The sequence below is a fragment of the Xiphophorus maculatus genome, chromosome 10 (assembly GCF_002775205.1).
Source record: "Xiphophorus maculatus strain JP 163 A chromosome 10, X_maculatus-5.0-male, whole genome shotgun sequence".
Lineage (NCBI taxonomy): Eukaryota > Metazoa > Chordata > Actinopteri > Cyprinodontiformes > Poeciliidae > Xiphophorus > Xiphophorus maculatus.
This window is the reverse complement of record NC_036452.1, coordinates 17,241,806-17,262,282: the sequence shown is the minus strand read 5'-3', so window position 1 is coordinate 17,262,282 and position 20,477 is coordinate 17,241,806. Positions and strand designations below refer to the sequence as shown.

At 39.1% G+C, this 20,477-nt stretch overlaps 1 protein-coding gene across 2 annotated transcripts in view; it reads right to left on the bottom strand.

Annotated features, from left to right (window-relative positions):
• Positions 1–20,477, bottom strand: part of LOC102230826 (glutamate receptor ionotropic, delta-1-like) — a 470,639-nt gene that overhangs the window by 16,232 nt on the left and 433,930 nt on the right. For both annotated transcript variants that reach the window (XM_023340569.1, XM_023340570.1), the window contains exons 14-15: positions 11,317–11,512; positions 6,824–6,990 (exon numbers count right to left, since the gene is read on the bottom strand). In XM_023340569.1, coding sequence (XP_023196337.1) covers positions 6,824–6,990; positions 11,317–11,512 — 363 coding nt within the window. The remainder of the gene's footprint in view (positions 1–6,823; positions 6,991–11,316; positions 11,513–20,477) is intronic.

The following is a 20,477-nucleotide window of genomic DNA, read 5'->3' as shown; positions in this document are numbered from 1 at the left end:
GCTTTCACAAAGCTACTGCCAAGTGACGCGTTAAAGGAAAACTGTAAGATGTTTAGATGATTTAGGATCTGTTCTGAGTAACACTTTTCTCAATTTCATGTTTTCTTTGTTTTTTAACAACAAAGCTTCCTTCATGAATGCTTCATGTTCACATTAGGAAACACTATTGGTACATATTCTTCTACTGCTGGTACTCTTGTTTAAAAATCAGGCTGGCTGATCACTGATGTCCCAGGCCAGTTCTTTATATGTTATTTAGCCAATGTGTTTGTCATTCTCAGTTCTTCAAACCTGTTGTCCAGGTTTTACCATTCTCTTCCACCTAACGCCTGTACAGTAATAGGTTAAGGTGACTGTATTGTATAAGTAAAACAGTTCAGCGCCCAGAAGACATTTAGTCTATTTAAATACTTGAATTTCCTCTTAGTATAAATTTTATGACTTTTCTAACAATTTTCTTTGACTTTAGCGAAGGTTGTATCACAAAACCTTTCATAGATGAGATCTTATTGACCAGGACCCAGATAAGAATAATGAATAAAGCTCATTTACTATTTCCTCAAACTGCATGCTGCATTTATCAGGAGTTCCCCATAGTGTCATAAGTTTTTTTTTTAATTTGAAGTTTCTTAGTGTCTGAGACTAAAACATAGAAACCAAAAAGAGGTTCGCTGTGGTCAGATAATCTCCCCATATGCAGATGACACAGCTTTCTTACTTTCTAGTTTCAACCTTATAGTAAGTTTTAAATAAAGTTATATTCTCCAATAAGTCCCTTTTAAATTACTAATATAAACAGGTTTGCATTACATAATTTCAACTTTTGCATGCTAAAGCCACACAAAATATGTTAAAAACATACAGTACTGTAGCACTATATCAAAAATACATCCTGCACCTAATAAAAGTGCTTGTCTGATGTTCACTTCCTTAGATTAGTGCTTTAATGTCTTCAAATTCAAGAAGAAAAAAAAAATCAATAGCAGATGGATGAGAAAGTGTTCAGATTTAAGTGATCTCGCTGCTAATGACGTAATATTGCGGAGATTATAACCAATCTGCATGATTTTTTATGATCTCACTGGGATCAATTTGTGTTTGATTAGGGGGAAAAAAAACCCCCCGACTTTTCTCTGGAGCCGCCCGGCTTCATCTGAGGAAGATGATCCAACTTCCTTAAATTTACCGGCTTTGCTCAGACATCTGCCTTGCAGAGACGAGGTGAGTAATTAGCACATGTACTTCTGTTTACATTCACTCACCGTGAGTAATCCTGTTTCCTTCGCAACAACGCGGCTTAATGCGAGCTCCTTTCATGTGAGCCTAATTGACTTCAGCCTCGAAGGCGTTATCGATTGAACAGCGAGAGCCCCACCGGCAGGAGGTGTTTCTTATCTCCCGATCTTTCAACACGCAGGTTTTTAAGAGTCAGTCGGTGTGACACCACTTCATCTTCCAGCAAGAATGTTCCTCGTTAAAAACTCTGTTGTAATTTGCAGAGGCAGGCGGCTCAGTGAGACCCTTTACTCATCATCACAGGCTTTCTAATATGATAATGAACTCTTAAGGTCAACAACGAGGATTAGAGGGAAGAGAAAGCCTTCAACCTCCATCATCATTTTTGTTTTCCTGGCCCTTTAAAGCAGCTAAAGCCCTGACGCACGTCAGCTGAAGATTCACATTCAGCTATCAACAGATAACTGTAATAGATCTCAGCTCAAACCTCCGAGTGACGGCGATCCCTACAATTTAGTCTTCAGGTCGGTGCTGGTCCGTACATCTATCCTTTTAAAAATATTAACAATACTTTGAGAGTGTCCTGGTGAAAAATAATATATTTAAGTCTATTTTAAATATGCTGTATTTTTCTGAAATACATGTCAATATACTTATTAGGATTATATTAACATGTAATATAAGCACATTTTTAAAAACATGCTTCTAATATTCTTTTTAAAAAGTGTAGTTTGGCACACTTTCTAAAAGTATGTTTTAAAATATTATTTAAATTCTAATTAAATATATTCCTAAAATTATACTTAGGATAATAATGTTAAAAATGCACTTTTTATGTATTTGTAAAAATGTATATTTTCAACAAATTTTAAAAATATATTACAAATGTATACAAACGATACTTTTCTGAAGTTGTACTTTTGCTAATACTTTTAAATAGGTTCTGCGTATATTTTAGTTAGCCTTTATAGCTAATGCCAACATCAACTGATGATTTGATATTTCTGTTTTTCTATTTCTAACATACAGTATACAGGCAAAGAAAGCACAAATAAAAGTTTTTTTTACCCCAGCATCTGGTCCCAATCATCATCACACTAATTCTTAGCCGTTTTTATGTACTCCTTAAAATACAAGTACTTTCTTTGTTTCATTTAATGGAGCCAGAGTCCTGGTTTTGACCTGGAAGAGGTTTGTGGAGAAAGTTATTAAATTTTCCAGAGATATGAATATTTTTTTAGCCTAATTTTATGTATGCTTATTATTTTTCCATCTGATCTTGGTAGATATATTCCAATAAAAAGATGTAGAGATCTGTAAATGTAAAGATACAGTTCCAAAATTCTCTTAGTACTGCATGCAGTTAGCATTTCCAGGTCTGTGTGCATATTGATTTCCATTCCAGTATCTGCTCCTTTACCATTTAAATGATCTCTGTTTACTGTGCTGTCAGTAGTTCTTGCTTCTGGCTCACCTGTGAGCCTTCAATCTTCAACATGTTGCCAATTTAATGTCCAGGATTGGTCGCCTCCTCCAGGTCTTATTCATTGTTTTTAGCTGCACAGTCTGAACATTACTTCTACGTCATTAATGGTTGATGCTAGGAGCGCTATTTTTAGATGGAGCAGTAAGCAGGCAAGGATAGAGGCAGTGCTAGTATGTTTTAATTTGAAATATGGGCCATTTTCACACAGACAATTTTAATTTCAAACCAGCTATGATACAAAGGTATTAACATGTGTTTGAAGCTAAAGTGAGCTACTGTGTGGCATTTTTCAAACAGCTGGTTGAATTAGCATGTTCAGTTCCAATGATAACAATGACATCAGCAGTTATGACATCTCTATGATACAACAAAGGAATCTCTCTCTTGAATGTAGCTCACAGACAGAGTTTTCTCAGACCTGTTGCACAGTCCTATCATGACAGATCACTCTTCAGAGCACGTTCAAAGTTAATCAAAACAAGCCAGATATCGATTTCAGATCTTTCGAGCCTTTCAGAGAAGCAAGAATCTACCAGAATTTAAACATGAAGCAACAGATTGCTTGTGAACATGAAGCTTTTCCAGCAGAGCTTTCATGGATCGACATGATGGACCTCAACATCCAAGTCGACTACAACGCTGTCATTTTCCCTATTGAAGATGACAGCGACAGCCCCATTAAGCCGGAAGATGAATCAACACAGATCCAGGGGGAACCAAGTCCTTCCGGCAACTTGGAGAGTCCAAAATCACTGGAAGTCAAGCAGGAAACAACTCCCTCTGCTGACTTAGAGATCACCCCCTTAGTGGAAGTCAAGCAGGAAAAAACTCCAGCTGCTGACCCCAAGCCTCTCAACTCAGTTGAAAACTGGCAAACTTATCAACCATCTACAGTTAACTGTTCTAGCCCTGTTTTCACTGGAGTTGCAGAGTCAAGAAAACAAAAGGAATGTGGTTATGTGGCCTCCCAATATCAATACCATGAGAGGAGGTCAAAGTATTCAAAGGCCACTGGCAATCCTCAGTCTTCTCATCCCTTGTCCTACAAGAATGACAGGAGTGAAGAGACTAGCCAACATGTCAGAGATCTCACAAGGCAGGTAGACGATCTTAAAAAAGAACTGCAGAGTAAGATTTTTGATCTCCACGAGGAAAGAGAACGAAGGATTGCATATCAGGTTGAAGTCAAATCCCAGCAGGAAGAAATTCAAAAACTGCAAAAAATGTTAGAAAAAGAACGTCGGATGAAAGTCAAAGATGACCATGGAAGAAACGTGCCAGAAATGACAGATGTGCCAAAGGCTTCTTGCTCTTCCAAAGTAACAGCAGACAAGAGTATTCTTCAACAGCTGGATTACTTCCAGAGGGAGGCTGAAAAATACGCCTCCCGCAATAAAGGTCTGATAGAAGTAATGGTTGAAGAATACAGAGTGAGGCTTAAATATGAGGAGCAGCTCAAACGTCATGCTGAGCAAGATTCCAAATTCATAGAACAGGAGGAAACAGTTAAATCTCTGCAGGGTCAGGTTACTGACCTGAAAGTCAAGTTGAAACTTGCTCTGGAAAACAACCACCCTAGAGTCTCCACCCAACCAGAGGTCCCCCTGCAAAAAGAAGGCTCCCTACCAACAGAGCAAAGACAGAACTTTATACCACCAGGGGTCTCCATGCACAGCCTAGCTCAGCCTTTATGCCAACCCAAACCCAGGTTGCAAACAGAAGGCTCCCTACAAACAGAGGAGACCAAGAAAAGACAGACCTCCAATCAACCAGGGGTTTCCGTGCGTAGCCTGGCTTGGCCTTTGCACCGACCCAAACCCAGGTTGCAAACAGAGGAGTCCATGAAAAGCCAAACCTCCACACAAACATGGAGGTCTGAGGAAAGACAGACGTCCATGCGACCAACCTCCACTGGTTGCATGGAGGGCCTTCATGTTGGCATTGGCGTAAAGGCCAATCTATGCCCGGCTCGGCCTTTACGCCGACCCACACCCAGGTGGCACTAACCTATGCTAGACTATTCCTAACCCTAACCTTAACTATAACTTAATTTGCATCTTACCTGGGACCCCTGACCCAAACAATAAGTCCATCATATTAGGAATGGGCTTTGGTCCTAATATGATGGACATAATGCAGTGTTTCTCATTTTCGGTCCTCGTGCTCCCCCTGCCCTGCATGTTTTAGGTGTTCCCCGTCTGCTACATACCTAGATTGAATCTGTGGGTGATTAACAGGCTTCTCCAGTACTTGATGACTGCAGAAGAGGTCATGCAATCATTTGAATCAGCTGTTCTGAAATACAGACACATCTAAAACATGCACAGCAGGGGGGCTTGAGGACTTTGAATTGTAATGTGACACTGAACATATAATGGTGCGTTCACAGCAAGTGCGTTTTAAGCGTCAGGCGCGTCTGATTTGCATTCAAAGTCTATGTGGAGGCGCTTCGAGGGCCGTTGCGGTGAGCTTCAAGCGTCTAGCGTGGCGCGATTTGAACCATTTGACACATCTAGTGCATCCAACACTCCACATAGACTTTGAATATAAAACAGACTCTGCTGTGAATGCACCATTAGAATGTTCAGTTCCATTGGTAACAATGACATCAGCAGTGATGACATCACTCTTTGATACATCAAATTAATCACTCTCTTGAGTGTAGCACACAGGCTGTTTTTTCAGACCTGTTTCTGTTTCAGGAAGTTATAAGCTATAAGTTATGAATCTTCTCCAGGAGCATTGTTAAAATGATTTGAAGGCACAGAATCAGTCCAGTACAGGTTCACATTCTCAGATGAGAGAGACTCCAGTGGTGCAGTTGGTAACACTATTGCCTTGCAACAAACTATAACATCTCATTGTAATGAGTATTGAGTTACTATCTCATTCAATATAGTATCTCACTATATTGAGAAACTCTCATTACATTGAGATAGTACCTAAATATGACAAACATTATACTGAGAAAACATCTCAATACAGTGAGATGTTATCTCAATATAATGACATAGCATCTCAATGTAATGAGGGTATTACACAATACTATATCTCATTTGTGATACTATATTGTAGTATCTCATTATATCTCATTACTATGTAATGAGATCATTACTATGTAATTACTATAATATAATTACTCATTACATAGTAATGATGTAATTACATCTCATATTTAATATCTCATTACTATGAGATATACTATATCTTATTATATAGTAATTAGATATCATTTACAATATCGTATCTCATTACGAGATACTGTATCATCCCATTATAATGAAATACATTATATTGAGATACTATATGAATATATATATATATATATATATATATATATATATATATATATAAACATGGGCATACGTCCACAGTAACAACTCCTGGAGGTGTTACTGTGGAATTTCTTTTTGTTCAGCGGCAGGTTTTTGCAAAAGCTGTAAGTCACTCTCAGCAACAAATAAAAACTAAACCTCAAAGAAGACAACAATGTAAGTTTCTCAGTTCATTCTCTGTACCCACATTTGCTACCATCGACACATATTCATATAAAGCAGAGTTCTGATGTATGTTAAAATATCTCAGACTGTATACAAATAATCGCAAAAGAAAATGCTGCAACCACAGACTATCAGTAAATACAGGATGTAATGAGTTAACGGGAAAGAAAAAAGAAAGTTGGAAGAAGAAAGAAAATGCGGGTTATACTTCATGTCTTTTTCAAACATGCAGTCTTTTACGATACTATAGAATGGCAGCATATTTATATTACCAACTATAAAGTCCCCCTAGTGGACTGGAGGACTTCTGTTTTAGGGCAAGCAAGGACTAGCAAGTTTGCAGCGTTCCATCGTTGCTGTTTTTCTTGCTATTTGCATCTATTTTCCCATTTTGTTTATATATTCTGGATTAAAAGCAATTTTTCTTTGCAGCATTTTGCTGCTGCACTTAGGTATTTTGGAATTTTCATCATTCGTGCGTTTGCAGCGCGTTTTGCCATTTGCTATGCAGTTGACCCTGGCGGCCACCATATGAGGAGGACGAAAAGAAGCATTCTGTCCTTTTCAATGATCTCCTCGTCATTATCTTGTGTTCACTCACTTCTGAGAGAAGAGGTCTCTGTATGGGCTGCCGTGCTGCATGGCGATGCCGTAGCCTTTGCTGCTCATGCTGTTTCCTGAAACCGTGATGGTGCAGTCGTCATCCGTCAGCGCCGCATACTCCAGCACCGCCATGTCCCACAGGAAAGCGTAAGGACTCTTCTTTGCCTGGAGCAGGAAGGAAAAAACACAATGCACAGAAATTTGGTAAAATTTGGTCCAGATTTCTGCTGCAGTTCCAGACCCAACTAACACCAGGTAGTAAACAGGATAAACTTTGTGATAACAGTAGCCTCTCAAACACATTTATCATTTATCTGGGGCTACATGAATACATTCTTTTCTAAGAATTCCTAAAAATTATTGGCCTTTTTCTCCATAAGTTTATGGCCAAGAATGGCAGCATACAAAAAACTTAGTTATAACACATAGTCACAATGAACATAGAGATGCAATGAAAACTGTACAAATACGCTGAAGTGAAACAATTGCACTTCTGCAACTGTAATGTAATGGGATCCATCTGCCTGTCTATGTATCTGTTTCGTAATCCAAACTAATTGAAAGCCTTGTTAAATCTTGTTCCAGTTTCTTTTTTAACACTTTGCACATCAACAATCCCTCTGACAAAATTGAACTAATCTCATCTAACTGCATTGATTCACTGACAAGAACTACATCTAAAGACTAGTGACAGCTCTGGTGTTTTCTCTCCTTTATATCCCGAGCAATGTTTTCAATAACAATATTGAAGCACCCCAATGTGGGTTCTTTATTATCGATACTGGTTTTGACAGAAATTCGTTGTAGCTGATCCCCGCCTCAAGCTGTTCATCACTTTTGTTTGTTTTTAAAACTTTAAAGTTTTTTTTATTTCATACGACCTGCTTCAGAAGAGAGTGCAAGTCAGACGTTTTTATGATTTGTTTGACTTGTTTCGTTTTCCAAGACAGAAAAACGTAAAAGTTCGATAACCATTTTTTCCCCCTCCCCCTTTCTAAATCCTATGAACAAGTGGGATGTTTGCAGGAGTCAAAGTCAGGGTTTTAAACCACAACAACATTGCATCATTTCCAATCGTGGCGGTGGAAGGATCATGCTGTCAGGCATTGGCCGGTGGTGCTGACGCACTGCACAAAGTGGATTAGCGTTACAAAAAGGGTTACCATACTTGTGTTTCATCTAACAGTTTGGTGTTACAATAGCAGATTAGCATCAGATACGCATCACAATTTGATCTGGAATGGAAAAAACTGGCTAAGAAAATAGTACACTGTGCTAAAACTATGCTAAGTGTGACGTTGTCTTTTGTGATTGGTTCTTCATCTATTTCTTGTTTAATGACAGCTGACAAACAGTTTAATGGAGCATTAGAACCACTAATTGGTAAGGAGTGTGAACCGAATGTGGGCAAAAAAAAAATCCCAAACTAATTTCCTATCTTATCATACCAATTACATTGTCTTAAAAATATATTATTGCCTGGTTGCTTTTATTTCTTGAGTTTGTCTGAAATAGATCAATAAGATCATGTTTTGACTGTGGCTCGTTAAAACACGAAACAAAATAAGACTAAGAATAAAAATACACACCTAGGATTCTAGCCTGGCCATTGAATTCTTATGCAGTTCCACTCAATACTCATGTTAGCAGGTCTCTTAAGGTGCTTTGTGAATAACTTATCTTACTGAGGTAAATGTCTAACAAAAATTGTGTAATTCGAAAACATTTTTGTTTTTTTTACAAATATTCGTAAAATGACATACAAGTTCAGGTATATTGTAGTATATGTTTGGACCTGTACAAATGATTTTGCCCATGTGAAGATTAGAGAAAATCCCAAATTTTTAACTTGTGGACCTGATTCTGGTTTTCAAAACCCACCGAAGATGCATGATGCATCACCAACATAGGAAGCTTATAATAAATCAGAAATAAATGACCATGACAGATGAACGTAAAACAACTGCAAGGTGTTGTAGGTATTCTTATTTATGCCGTTTTTGTGTACCGCTCTTGCTTGCTCCCTGTTAAAGACAGATAAACCCAGTGTTAGGTAATCTTCTTCCTGCAGCAATGAGCCAGAAGCTGATGTTTAACGGATTTGGTTCCGTTACAGTGTCAGGAACACGCCGACATGCGATACTGTTGCCGAGAACAGAAGGCTTTGTCTGTGTTGTGCTGCAGAGGCGGTCTGTCGGAGGTGATGGGTAAGGATGAGGTGACAATAACACTCAGCGGCGGCAGCAGTGGCAGCAGCGAGGTTTAAGTGGATGAGGACGTGGGTGTTTTCCCTGCATCAGCAGCGCTACTGCAGGACTTTCTGCCTCCACCGTTTTGACCTGTGTGAATGAAAGCACATTGTTCTGTCCGGCGTGTTCTCTCCAGAGTTACACAAAGACGTGTTTTTAGATCATTTCATGCTGTTGCCATCCTCTGACGTGCAGCATGTAGCTGCTGCTGTCGGCTTCACGTCTCATCGCTGCTCACAGTTTGCAGCCCGAGTGAGATACTCCTCTTTAGCAGCGTTTGAAGTAGCGCGCAGCAGAATGAAGATTTTCAAGAAGAAAGGAAGAGAAAACCCGAACAAGACAAGCTTGGAGGAAGCTCGGCTTCACAAATATCATCTTAGGCGGTTCCACAACCGGAGAACTACAGTGAGATCATCTGTCCAACAGCTGAAACTTGTTCCAAACTGGGTCATCAACTGGTCAATTAGGGATGCAAGCAATTAATTGATTTATGATTAATTCTCAGTTAATGGTTTAGTAAATTAAAATAGATTCCAATCGATTAACTAATAATGTCCACTTCCCGTCTTTTGGTGTTGAGGTTTGGTGGCCATCCAGTGGAGAGCGCTGTTGGTCATCCTTAATCCACAGCCAGTTGATAGAGGAATAAAGATGGCGGGGCCATACCAGAACATTAAAGAGAAATAGTTCGAACTGAGTCCAGTGTGGGATGGAAAGTGAGCTTCATGCTTTTCTGTTTTGAAACTAAACACTCGACAAGCTTCTTAAATTCCACCTTAATAGCACTAATTCATCCAAATTTACTAATGTGCTACCAGGGTCAGGATGTGATGGTAGAGAAACAAGGAGGTGAACAGAGAAACATTAAACATCTAAACCTGATTAAAATGCTGTGCTTGGACCTTCAGTTAGCTGCACAGAGACCGATGTCTTCAAACCCCAATGGAAGGAAGAACAGTTTAAAGGTGAGAGGGACAAATTCTTCAATGTGACAAACTAATAAAGTCAAAAACACCAGTGAGCGTTATTGCTGCTAAAGTTGGTTCTGAAAGCTGGTGAACCACTGCTGAACTAAATTTATTCACATGACTTTTTGTCCCCTGACCCATTCTATGAGGCCAATTGTTCATTTTTCATTTCATGGTCGCTCTCGACAAATTCAAAAATTGATTTTAGCTTTGTTTTGAAGGCAAACGCGAGACTCTCTCTTTAAAAAGGGAACTTAAGGATTTTGTTTTTAAACTTTTAAGCTGCCTCAGCTCATGTGAAGTGCATCCTAATCAACTCAAGAACCAGTTGCAGGACTGGAGGTTCCAACACTGCCTGCGAAACAGATGAAAAACTGTCTGTGTACGCAATGGTTTGAGGGGGGAAAACGTCAGCGGTTCCAGGGGGAGGTTTATCATGCAAACGGCTGAATAATAGATGCGCTCAAAGCCGATTTGTCTCTGAAACTAATTTGTCATCGGCTTTTTGGGAGATCTACGAGCATAATAACGTGCAGCAGCGGCTCACTGGTCCTGCTTTCACACGCACACACACATGTGGGATACTGCCTAACTAATTGGTGCATTGTTCAACTGCGCTTGCAATTAAGTAATAGATAAACAGATGAATGTGTGTGTTTGCCTGTTGTGAATGAAATGAGGAGAGCGTGTGTGTTTTAAATGACTACTGACAATCATTGGGGTTCACACATACAATTTACAACAAGAGCTTTTTTTTGTCCCCAACAGACTCTGAAGGCTGTTTCTCATAAACACTCTGTTTGTGTCTGACAGATTATTTTAGGTTTAATCTAATGCAACAATTTAGTTTTGGTCCAGCATAGATTAAAATGCAGGCAACAAAAATCTCCTTCAGATAAAGCTACACCAACACCAACGTCTAATAATGTTGTTGTTGACTTTCATCACCTCGGTTTTAACCCAACTGCTAAATTTATAAAATTTACCAAGGTGCACCTTACTTAGTCTGCATGAGAGACCCCAGCACAAGCAACGGAAAATGACATGGTTTTCAATTTTTACAAGTAAAACTTAAAAAAATCTGCCATTTGTATTAAACACCATTCAATGTGATACCCCCCAAAAAACCCCAACTGGAAGCGTTTAAGTACAGTCCAGCTGCGTACAATCCAACCTAAAGGGGCAGCTCTTCTGCCCCTTTAGTTGTTTTTTTGTTTTTTAAGAAATTCAATGGTTTTACACTCATGAAGTTTGCCACAGACTGAGACACAAACCTTGCGGATGCCTTCTGACGGGCTGGACACGGAGTAGTCCATGCCGTCGTTCTTGCTGATGGTTCTCCACAGCTCTGCGTACGTGCTGTCCTGCTCCAGAGGGTTTGTGCCTTTATTCCTGAAGTAGTCGTAGACGGCGGAGTCTCTCACTGTGCCGTACTCCACGTCGATCTGCCTCGCCAAGTCCTGGAATGACCTGTAGGGCGCGTAAAAACACAAGTGTCATTGTTAATGTTAATGTGCAGCGTGTCTCTCAGCTTATGTTTCAATTTTGCTGCTGGCTTTTTTCCACCAAGTTGTTAATAAGGTACGGCAGCCATTACCACTGGTAATGAAAAAAAAGGTATTAAAATGAATTACTCTTTTACCACAGTATTGTAATCTAATGCTGGAAATATTAGAAAAATCTAACTTTTAATTTTTATAAATTTGTTTAGTAGTGAAGAAAAATTCCATGTAAAAAAAATTACCAGATATTTTCCCCCTGTTCATTATTTCTTTACGCGTTTTTTTTCTTTTAATCATTGGCATAATTTTGCAACCCCTAACACGTCTTGTAAATTAAATGATGTTAAAGCTTTTTTTGTAGTTTAGAAATTACTTGGTAAAGTGAGTCAGGGTGTGTGGGAACTTTTAATTAGCACATTTCAGTTTCCCAGGGATATAAATATGATGCATCACGAATAAGAAATAAGAGAACCTGGACGTTCAGGTCAACAACTGCACAAAGACTGCAGAGGACCCAAATCTGTCTTCCGTCACACATAGTGAAGAGGTGGGTAAAGATCTCCAAAGCTCACTGACAGAGAACTGCCACTTGTGGTATCTTGGGCTCACCAAGTCTCCATGACAACCACTAGACACCATAGTAGAACTCAGAACTCAGTACACATCTCTGGAAACAAACTAAGGCTTTTGTAATGCAAAATAAATAAATAAAATGAAACACCTTAAATGTAACATATATATTTTTAAAGTTTTTTTTGGTTTTTTTTTACCCCTCCAGGGGCTCTTTTGTCCCTTATATGACAGTAGGCTGACAGGAAACAGGGAAGGAGAGGGGGGAAGACATGCGACAAATATCGTCGGGTCCGGGAGTCGAACCCGCGACGGCCGCGTCGAGGACTCAAGGCCTCCAAATATGGGTCGCGCTAACCACTACGCTACCACGGCACGCCCAGCATATATATTTTTTAATATAACTCAAGTGAAAAATTAATCTATTTGCGGGAAAGCTACTGCAATTTTCTCAGCTTGTCTCCTGTGGCCGATAACGCGGGAATTTCATTATTAGTCTACTTAATACTAATGAGTGAAATGTTTTGACAAATTTGTGATTAAAATATTGTTACACAAGTAGAATCTGGTTTGTTACCTAGTCAGCTTTTGGTCACACTTGGTCTTTGTGTATAATTATACATTAAAAATGAATGCAGAGTGAATAATTTGATGCATAACACAACGTATTTTACAAAAAAAGTTCAGTTTTAATAAAAAAAAAATTTTTTAAGACTAGTCAAAGGATGTTTATCATAATAATTTCACTCTGCCTATCATTGTTAGTACCCCTAGCCTAAAAAAAGCAGGAAGGTTGTAAATAATAATAATTTGTTGCGTTATTTTGTACTTTTAATTAATAGAATCACAAAACAAAACCCCAAAAGCTAATTAAAAAGTAAAAAGACAGACATGGAATATTCAAGACCACACAAATTCAAATTCAACTGAATCCATCACTGAAAAAAAGGCCAAAACATGTCACATTGATTAAATCAGATATTTGCATACTTTATGAAACTTTTTAATTAATTTCTTCATGTGTTGAAATGAGCTCGAAAGCAACACAAAAGAGACAAATTACAGCTTGCAAATACACACAGGAACAAAAACCTTAATTTTCAGGGACGCATCCTGTGGTCTGATCAACCTAAATTGACAATTTCTCCATTTGGAAGGAAAAGAGAGAAATGTTCATGCATGAGAAGATCCTCCTTACATGCGAGTATTTTTGCTGCAGGGGGGACAGGATGGCAGCATTTTTAAGACTTCAGTCAGGTCGTTTAGACTGGAACAAACGTGTTTTCCAAATAGATAGTGATCCCCAAGCATACCACCACATTGCCTACAAAGTGGCTTAAAGAACAACAAAGTAAAAAAAGTTGGCCTTTCTTTGGAGAGGCCAAAAGAAATCCCTGATCTCAGTCCGATAGAAAACCTGTGGGCAGAGCTGAGGCGATGTGCGAGAGCAAGGAGAGTAACCAACCTGACCAAACAGCTCTGTCAGACGAAATATCCGGCAAACGTTCTTTGGACGGACACCCAAAATGTTTAACACAGTCCAAACTTTTAACTTCAAAGCAGGTAAAGAGATAAATCTTAATCAATCTTCTGGCATTCATCAAATGATGATAGTAATGACCTGGAATGGGAAATGCTGAGTCAATGAGTCTCAGAGGTTTTATTTCTGGTAGGAACAAAAAATATGGTGTAATGGCCTTTATGTGCTTCCTTAATTCCAGTCCTGTCTTGGTCCCCAGCCTGTTTTCTGCATGACTAATGATGCACCTACTTTTGCTTGAGCAACAACTATTTCTGAGGAACAGTTGACATCTTGTTTAATGTTCCTTTACCTGACCAAGAGGAGGACGGCATTCGGCTCTGACCAATCATAAATACTCCTGTCTGGGAGATAAAGTATCCTCCCGGCATTTTTCATCCGGGCGAAAGGCACAACGGTTGTCAGTCAAAGAGGAGACGTCTCCCCTCTGCCGGAGTCTGCAGACGACGAGTCTGCACCGTGCGCACTTCTCCGTCTTGAGTGCTCACTGTTTCGCTCTGCAGGGCCGCGCCGCGCACTCCGACGCCTCGTCCTTAACACGGCGACGGGGATTCACTGATGAAAATGTCAGCTTGAATTTGATACTCGGAGGAGAGGAGGCAGAAAAGGGATCGGGCTGTGCGTCACGGAACAGGTAGCAGATGGAAAATGAGAGATAACATTCGCTACACACGCGGCGGATAAATGATGATGCACCTGAGCTGCGAAGGTTCTGTCAGAAATCTGCTCAAGCATTCAAGCTTGGGAAAGATGGGGTTTTTTTTCTTCCTCTGCAGAAACATTTGAGTTTTAAATCAGACTCTCCCTCAGGTCTCAGAGGATCACAAAGTCCTTTACAGTTTAAGCAATTTGAAAAAAGAAAAGAAATGAGATTCGTCCTTCGCTCCTGGAATCACAGTCAGTGAGATGAGACAAAAGTCTGCTCTCTGTCGTGACTTCCCTCTGAAGCTCGATCTGGAGTTCATTATCGTTTTAGCACTAACGTGCTTGCACTTCATTGTCAGCGGATTTCATTTTTAACAGTCCAATATGCTGCAGATTTCTTCCAGGATTGTTCTGTATTCTTCCCATCAAATGACCAGATTCCCTTCACGTTTCAACAAGTGGACGGCGTGTTTTTTCCTGTTGCCCTACGCCCAGAAAGGCAACGTTTGTTGAGTGTATGATTAACAGCTGTCCTATCAACAGGTTGTCCCACCTGCAGCTCCTCCAGAGTTACCATGAGACTCTTGGCTGCTTCCCACTGATATCAACAGGAAGGATGGTGACAATATTCCCTCTGTTGCTGGTCAATTCATTGTGGTGCTGACACATCAAGTCTGGTTTAGATTAATAACGAAATAACTGCTAATCATCTACCAACGTCAGTGTTAGTAGTGCTAATGGTGATGAGAGATGAAGCAGTTCTACAGATTACAGGAAATATCATGGTTAACACAAAAAATAAAAAAATAAATCTGATTTTGGTTTCTACTTTTTTCTTGGTTCTCTGATGTTTTGCTGCTACCTTGCAGAATCAAAGCATCACCAAAGGGACACATTTAATTAAAAAAAAGAAAAAAAAAACCAGGAAATATGTATGGGTGGACTCAGAAAAGCTTTGAACGGCTGACCTACGCAGGGCGCAAAAATCGCCAGGTTATTGTTGGCGGTTTCAGTCCAAATAAATAATTTACATTGGAAGCAACCATCCAGTGATAAACTGCTGATTTATATCAGAGGAAGTGTATCTGCAGTGGCTTTAAGTCAGATGAAGCTGAGATAGTTTGCACATGTGGAGAAGATGAGACCCTGGATATGCCATAGAAAGCATGTTGCATAGAGTGAGGAGGAACAGAGGAAAGGCAAACAGATGAACCAGATGATCCACTGTGGCGCCCCCTTGAGAGAGAAGCTCAAGGAAGATGACAAATGAGATGCATCTTTTAGGATTTTTCTGTATCTCTACACTGGACCAAAAAACAAATTAATGCAGCAGTTCCTATCTCTATGTCGGGGAATTAATACATAAGAGAAAAGCTCGACATCTTCTAATGTGTCTCTGAAACAGATATTAAGGATTTTAACTTCTTTTACAATCATGTTTGATTACCTGTTCTTGAGTCTTATCGAGAAAGAGTACTTATAAAAAGTGGAGTAATTTAAATACAATAGAAATAAATACAAAAGCATGTTTAAAAGGGATTTTTGTGTTTCTAAAAAGAAGATATGCACTTTAGTCATTAAATCGTCAAATTAAAAGGGATCTAAAAACCTTGAATGCGTCTATAATTTACGGTTTCACACTTGTTTCTGATGCAGTAGTTGCTCCTACACTTCCCGATTTCAAGTTAAAATGCACCCCAGAGGGCGTCCTGACTTCATGACTGCCTGCACAACAGAGGACTGGCTGCCGTGAAAACCTTCCAGACTTGGAAAGACTTCAGACTTCCCGGATCAATGATTCTCTTTCAGCACCTGCAGCAGCAGCAGAAGAGACCAGACTTCAGATCAGCTAATCACTACTCTCAGCCAAGCTGGGTAGTTCGGTCATGAATATCGAGCAGCGTTTAGTTGCTTCTGACCCTGTGGTTCCGAGCTGGGAGGCGTGTTTGTTCCTCGGCCTGGACTGTAAATACGGCTGCAGAACCGATGACGCTGGAATCAGAAGATAAGCAGGCTGTGATGTTCGACCGCTGGGGGCTTTATCAGGGCGGAGAAGGCGACGAGAAGAAAATAAAATGCTACATTTGATGTGGCGCCAGGCCGCCGGGCAGACACTTGAGGACACTTGACATGGTTTGTGACGCTGGAGTTTCTGAGGCGTTTCAACAACATGGTCCAGGTTTATTATCAGACCAGGAAAAAAGATTCTGATGTTTTGTAAAACATCTCAAATCTGTAGTCTTTTTTTTTTTAAGATTTACATGAAGACATGGAGAGTGTTATTGTCTGATAATAAAAAAGAATGCATTTATTTTTTATAAATTTTACAATAATTGAAGCAAATAAAAAAAATCTGACATTCATTGTTGACAATGAAATAAAACTACTTTAAAACTAAATTTAAAAATGTTTTGATGAAGTTAACTATTGCTACTGTTGAAATTATACGGTTATACAAATGTATTGTATTGTAAGTACAACATTTCTTTGAGAAGTTATCAGTATTTTTCCACAAATAACTTAATGTCATGTGTAGGACAAACATTTAGAGCTCCACTAACTGGAAACTTTTAAAAATTAGAAGCTCTGTTCTTTTTAATGGACTGATTACTGAAGCATGTTTGCTCTCTGTTCTATCTCAGCCTTCATCTCTTCCTGCTTTACTTCACAAAACAGCGGCGCCGACCCTGCGCTGCGGTCAGAGACAGAATGCTTTCAATACAGCACAAATCCTAATTAGTTTGGCTTCTGGAACATTAAATTACCATCCAACTGAGCACATTGAGTCAACGAGGTTCAGCCAGTGCACTGTGGTGATGAAGGTCGTCAACTCCATTCACTTGTGCATTCAGCTACTTTTCATTAAGAGAGCCGCAGTAAACCTGAAGTTATATCTTGTGAATGACGTTTTAGGTCGCGATTGGAAAAGATTTCACAATGAAGCGGATGTTTTGGCGCCGCTTTATAATTTCACGTGTTCTAGTAACAGTGCGCATTGTTTTCTTTTTAAATTACCGCGAAGAGAGAGAAACTATGAGAGCCGAACAAAGCTATTGTTTTTTGTTTTTTGTAACAGTTCCATTTCAGCTTCAGAATAACCTCTCAGTGCATGTCATGCTTCAAGATGTCTCCTTCTGAAGAGAGTAACACAGAGTCTCATTGGCAGAAGTGTGAAACGTCTAACTTTGGTAGCCGATGAATATATGAGTGCATCTGCTCCCTTTGTTTTAAAATGTATCCAACAACATTAAGGCTAAAATAAATAGCCAATGCTGCAAATATTTACTCTCCACAACATTGATTTATTTGCTATTTGCTAAGCCTTTAAAACTTCAAAAGTATTATGATTGCTCTTTCAAATGTATATAAAAAAAACACCTGCCTCTGTCTTGTTTGAATTAAACTGAGGTTTTTATATTCCTTTGGTTTAAAAAAAAAATCTGTGAAACCAGAAACTTTGCAAAAGACAAGTGTTCGTTCAAGACCAAGTGAATTTAAGATAAAAAAAAAAAACTTTTGTAGTTTCTAACATTACAAAAACGCTCAGCAGCCCTCCTGCTCAATTTTCCACCTCCCTGAATCTCCAAGTTTCTGAGATTCAACGCAGCGGGTTTCATTTGTGTGAGCCGTCTTTAAAAGAACAGGCTCACATGTTTTTCAGAACTTTTGTCTCCTTCTCTGATATCCAGCTTTATAATGAACACCAACAGAAGTTTTCACACTATGAAACTACGTCTTCAGGACACCAAATCAATACAGACAAAAAAATAATTAAACTAACAGAGATTTAGAATTTTGATTCCTTTGTTTGCAGTTCTTTCATTTTATTTCTTAAATCTCTCAAGCAAATCACAGACCTCTCTTTCTTTTGTCGGTATATTTTGCATACTTAATGTAATTTATAAAACTTGACCGTAGAAGAAAAACAATCTATGCAATTTTTAAAAAGACAGCAGGATGCGACTTTTATCCAGAGAGGATATTCTAGTGGTAGATTGATCCACATTTCAATCATCCACATAAACATTCAGAAAACAGCCGTCAGTAATAAAACAAGTCTCGTTTTTTGAACTTCAACCAAAGAAAAACATCAGAAAGAACTGTAAAAATCCTGCTCTTGGTCTGCAAAAAACATGACTTTCTCTTTCAGCACAATTTCTGGAGAAATCCTTTCTGAAAAGTTGTTGGAATAGCTACTAAATTTACCACACAAGTCATGTGACTCACGTCAGTAAACAGCTGAAGAGCCACTTCCCTCAGACAGGGAAACTACAGGTATTAGATGACCAAGTCCTACCACCCACCTGCAAAGTTGGCCAGATCAGAGAGGATGTGGAGCAGCTTCCTGTATTCCAAAGGGTTATAATAATAAGACATTCAGGACGAATTTATACACACAGTTAAATCCCATCCAACCACACACTTCTACGACAACCTTCTGGCATCATTCTAGGTGGATATTTGACCAATTTTCTACATATAAAGTTAGCTTAAAGTAGTTGGTTTCCTGCCATGGACCTGGCTTTTAAAACCGGTTCGCAAACTTTCAACAGGGTTGAAGTCTGATTTCGGGTGGGCCCATTTTGAAGCTTAATCTCATTTGGGTTTATCCTGTCCAAAAGCAGTTTGGATGTATGTTTGGTGTTTAAGTTGTTCAAAACACCAAAATGTGTTCACGTTCCAACCATCTTGCTGTGGATTTGAACTGAAGTTGAAAAATTCAGAGGCAGTGGGTTTTCATTACAATGAATGCCTGCTATTCACAGGGGTGACAGACGTAAAGCTAAAATCTGTGAGTACTTGATATCCCCCTAAAAAATCCTTTTAATTGCCAATTTTAATAGTACAAAACCAAATAGATATGAATCGACACAGTGGAAACCGACTTAGTACTACTAGGAAAATAAAAGGCACTCCAGGGTTAGGCTGCTTTGCAAACACCTGCCACTAGCATGTTAAGTGGCATTTCTGTTCCAGAAAAAAATCTAGGTGAGTACTAAACCGCAAAAAGCTATTCAACGCAACTGTGCAAGAGGTAGTAAAACCGACCGACTGCATGATGGTGCCACCACAGTGCTAGCAGTACTGTTAGCACTTCCTCTTAGACTCTTCTTCTCTTACTTGAGCGGTCTGATCATCAAACTTTTGCCCAGAATTCGGCTGACTGTTCCATGTGGGCAGCTGGAGCTTTCAGAACAACTTGAAGGTATCAGTTTTCAAGCTCTTGGTCATTTCTTGGTCAGCACTCTCTCAGATTATGGTGGTATAAAAATGTATCCACTGCGGACAGTGACGTGTTCCAGCAGTTTCCATTCATAGCTGAGTTGAGCCTTGTTTCCTGGGTTGGTCTCGTTTGTCCTCTGAAATATTCTGTGTTTACTAGATACAGGTATACGTTTTGACCAAAGCGGTGAAAACATTTGAATAACCTGTTCTTACAGATCTGACCGAAAACATGGTAATGGAACCTAAAGTTGTTTACAAGAGTTTTTACCAACTGGTACAAATCTACTAGAAATATTTTCAGGTTTGGACCATGTAATTATTTCAAAAATTGGTCAATCTAATAAGCATAAGAAATGCTTCTCATCTTGTATAAATAAGCTCTCATTTGAGCATTCAATAACCAGAAGGTAACATGCTCTGATCTTGTAAGGTCAAAATTCTGTTCAGTAACACATAACAAATTAGGGCGAATGCATATATTCAACTCTATAGTTCCAAACATCTTTGCAGTTGGATGTTGTATCATGGCCCAAATTAAAAGACCAAATTCATATGATGAGCAGACTGAAACCTCTGATAACTCTAGCTAATAAAATATGTTTCTTCCAATTTGCTACCCACACAGACCAGCAGGTTCGCTTTATTAAAACATTTATTCCACTCAACTCATTTTGACTCATTTAGGAGTAAATGAGCTTTAAGAGCAGGATATCTTCACATTGTTTTGCACATTAAGAAGTTATTTCTTAAATATTCTGTTCCAGCAGTATCTTTGTGGCTTTTTTGCTTAGTGTTAAACTGCATGATTAAACAGAGGTTAAAGGACTCCGAATTAGCAGCTCAGAACTTTTCCTTACAATCTCTACAATATCTGCAAATTGAAAATCCTCAAAAAAACGTAATTATTAAAACCTGTAACACATAAGATGTAGCTTTCACTGCTGTACTTAAC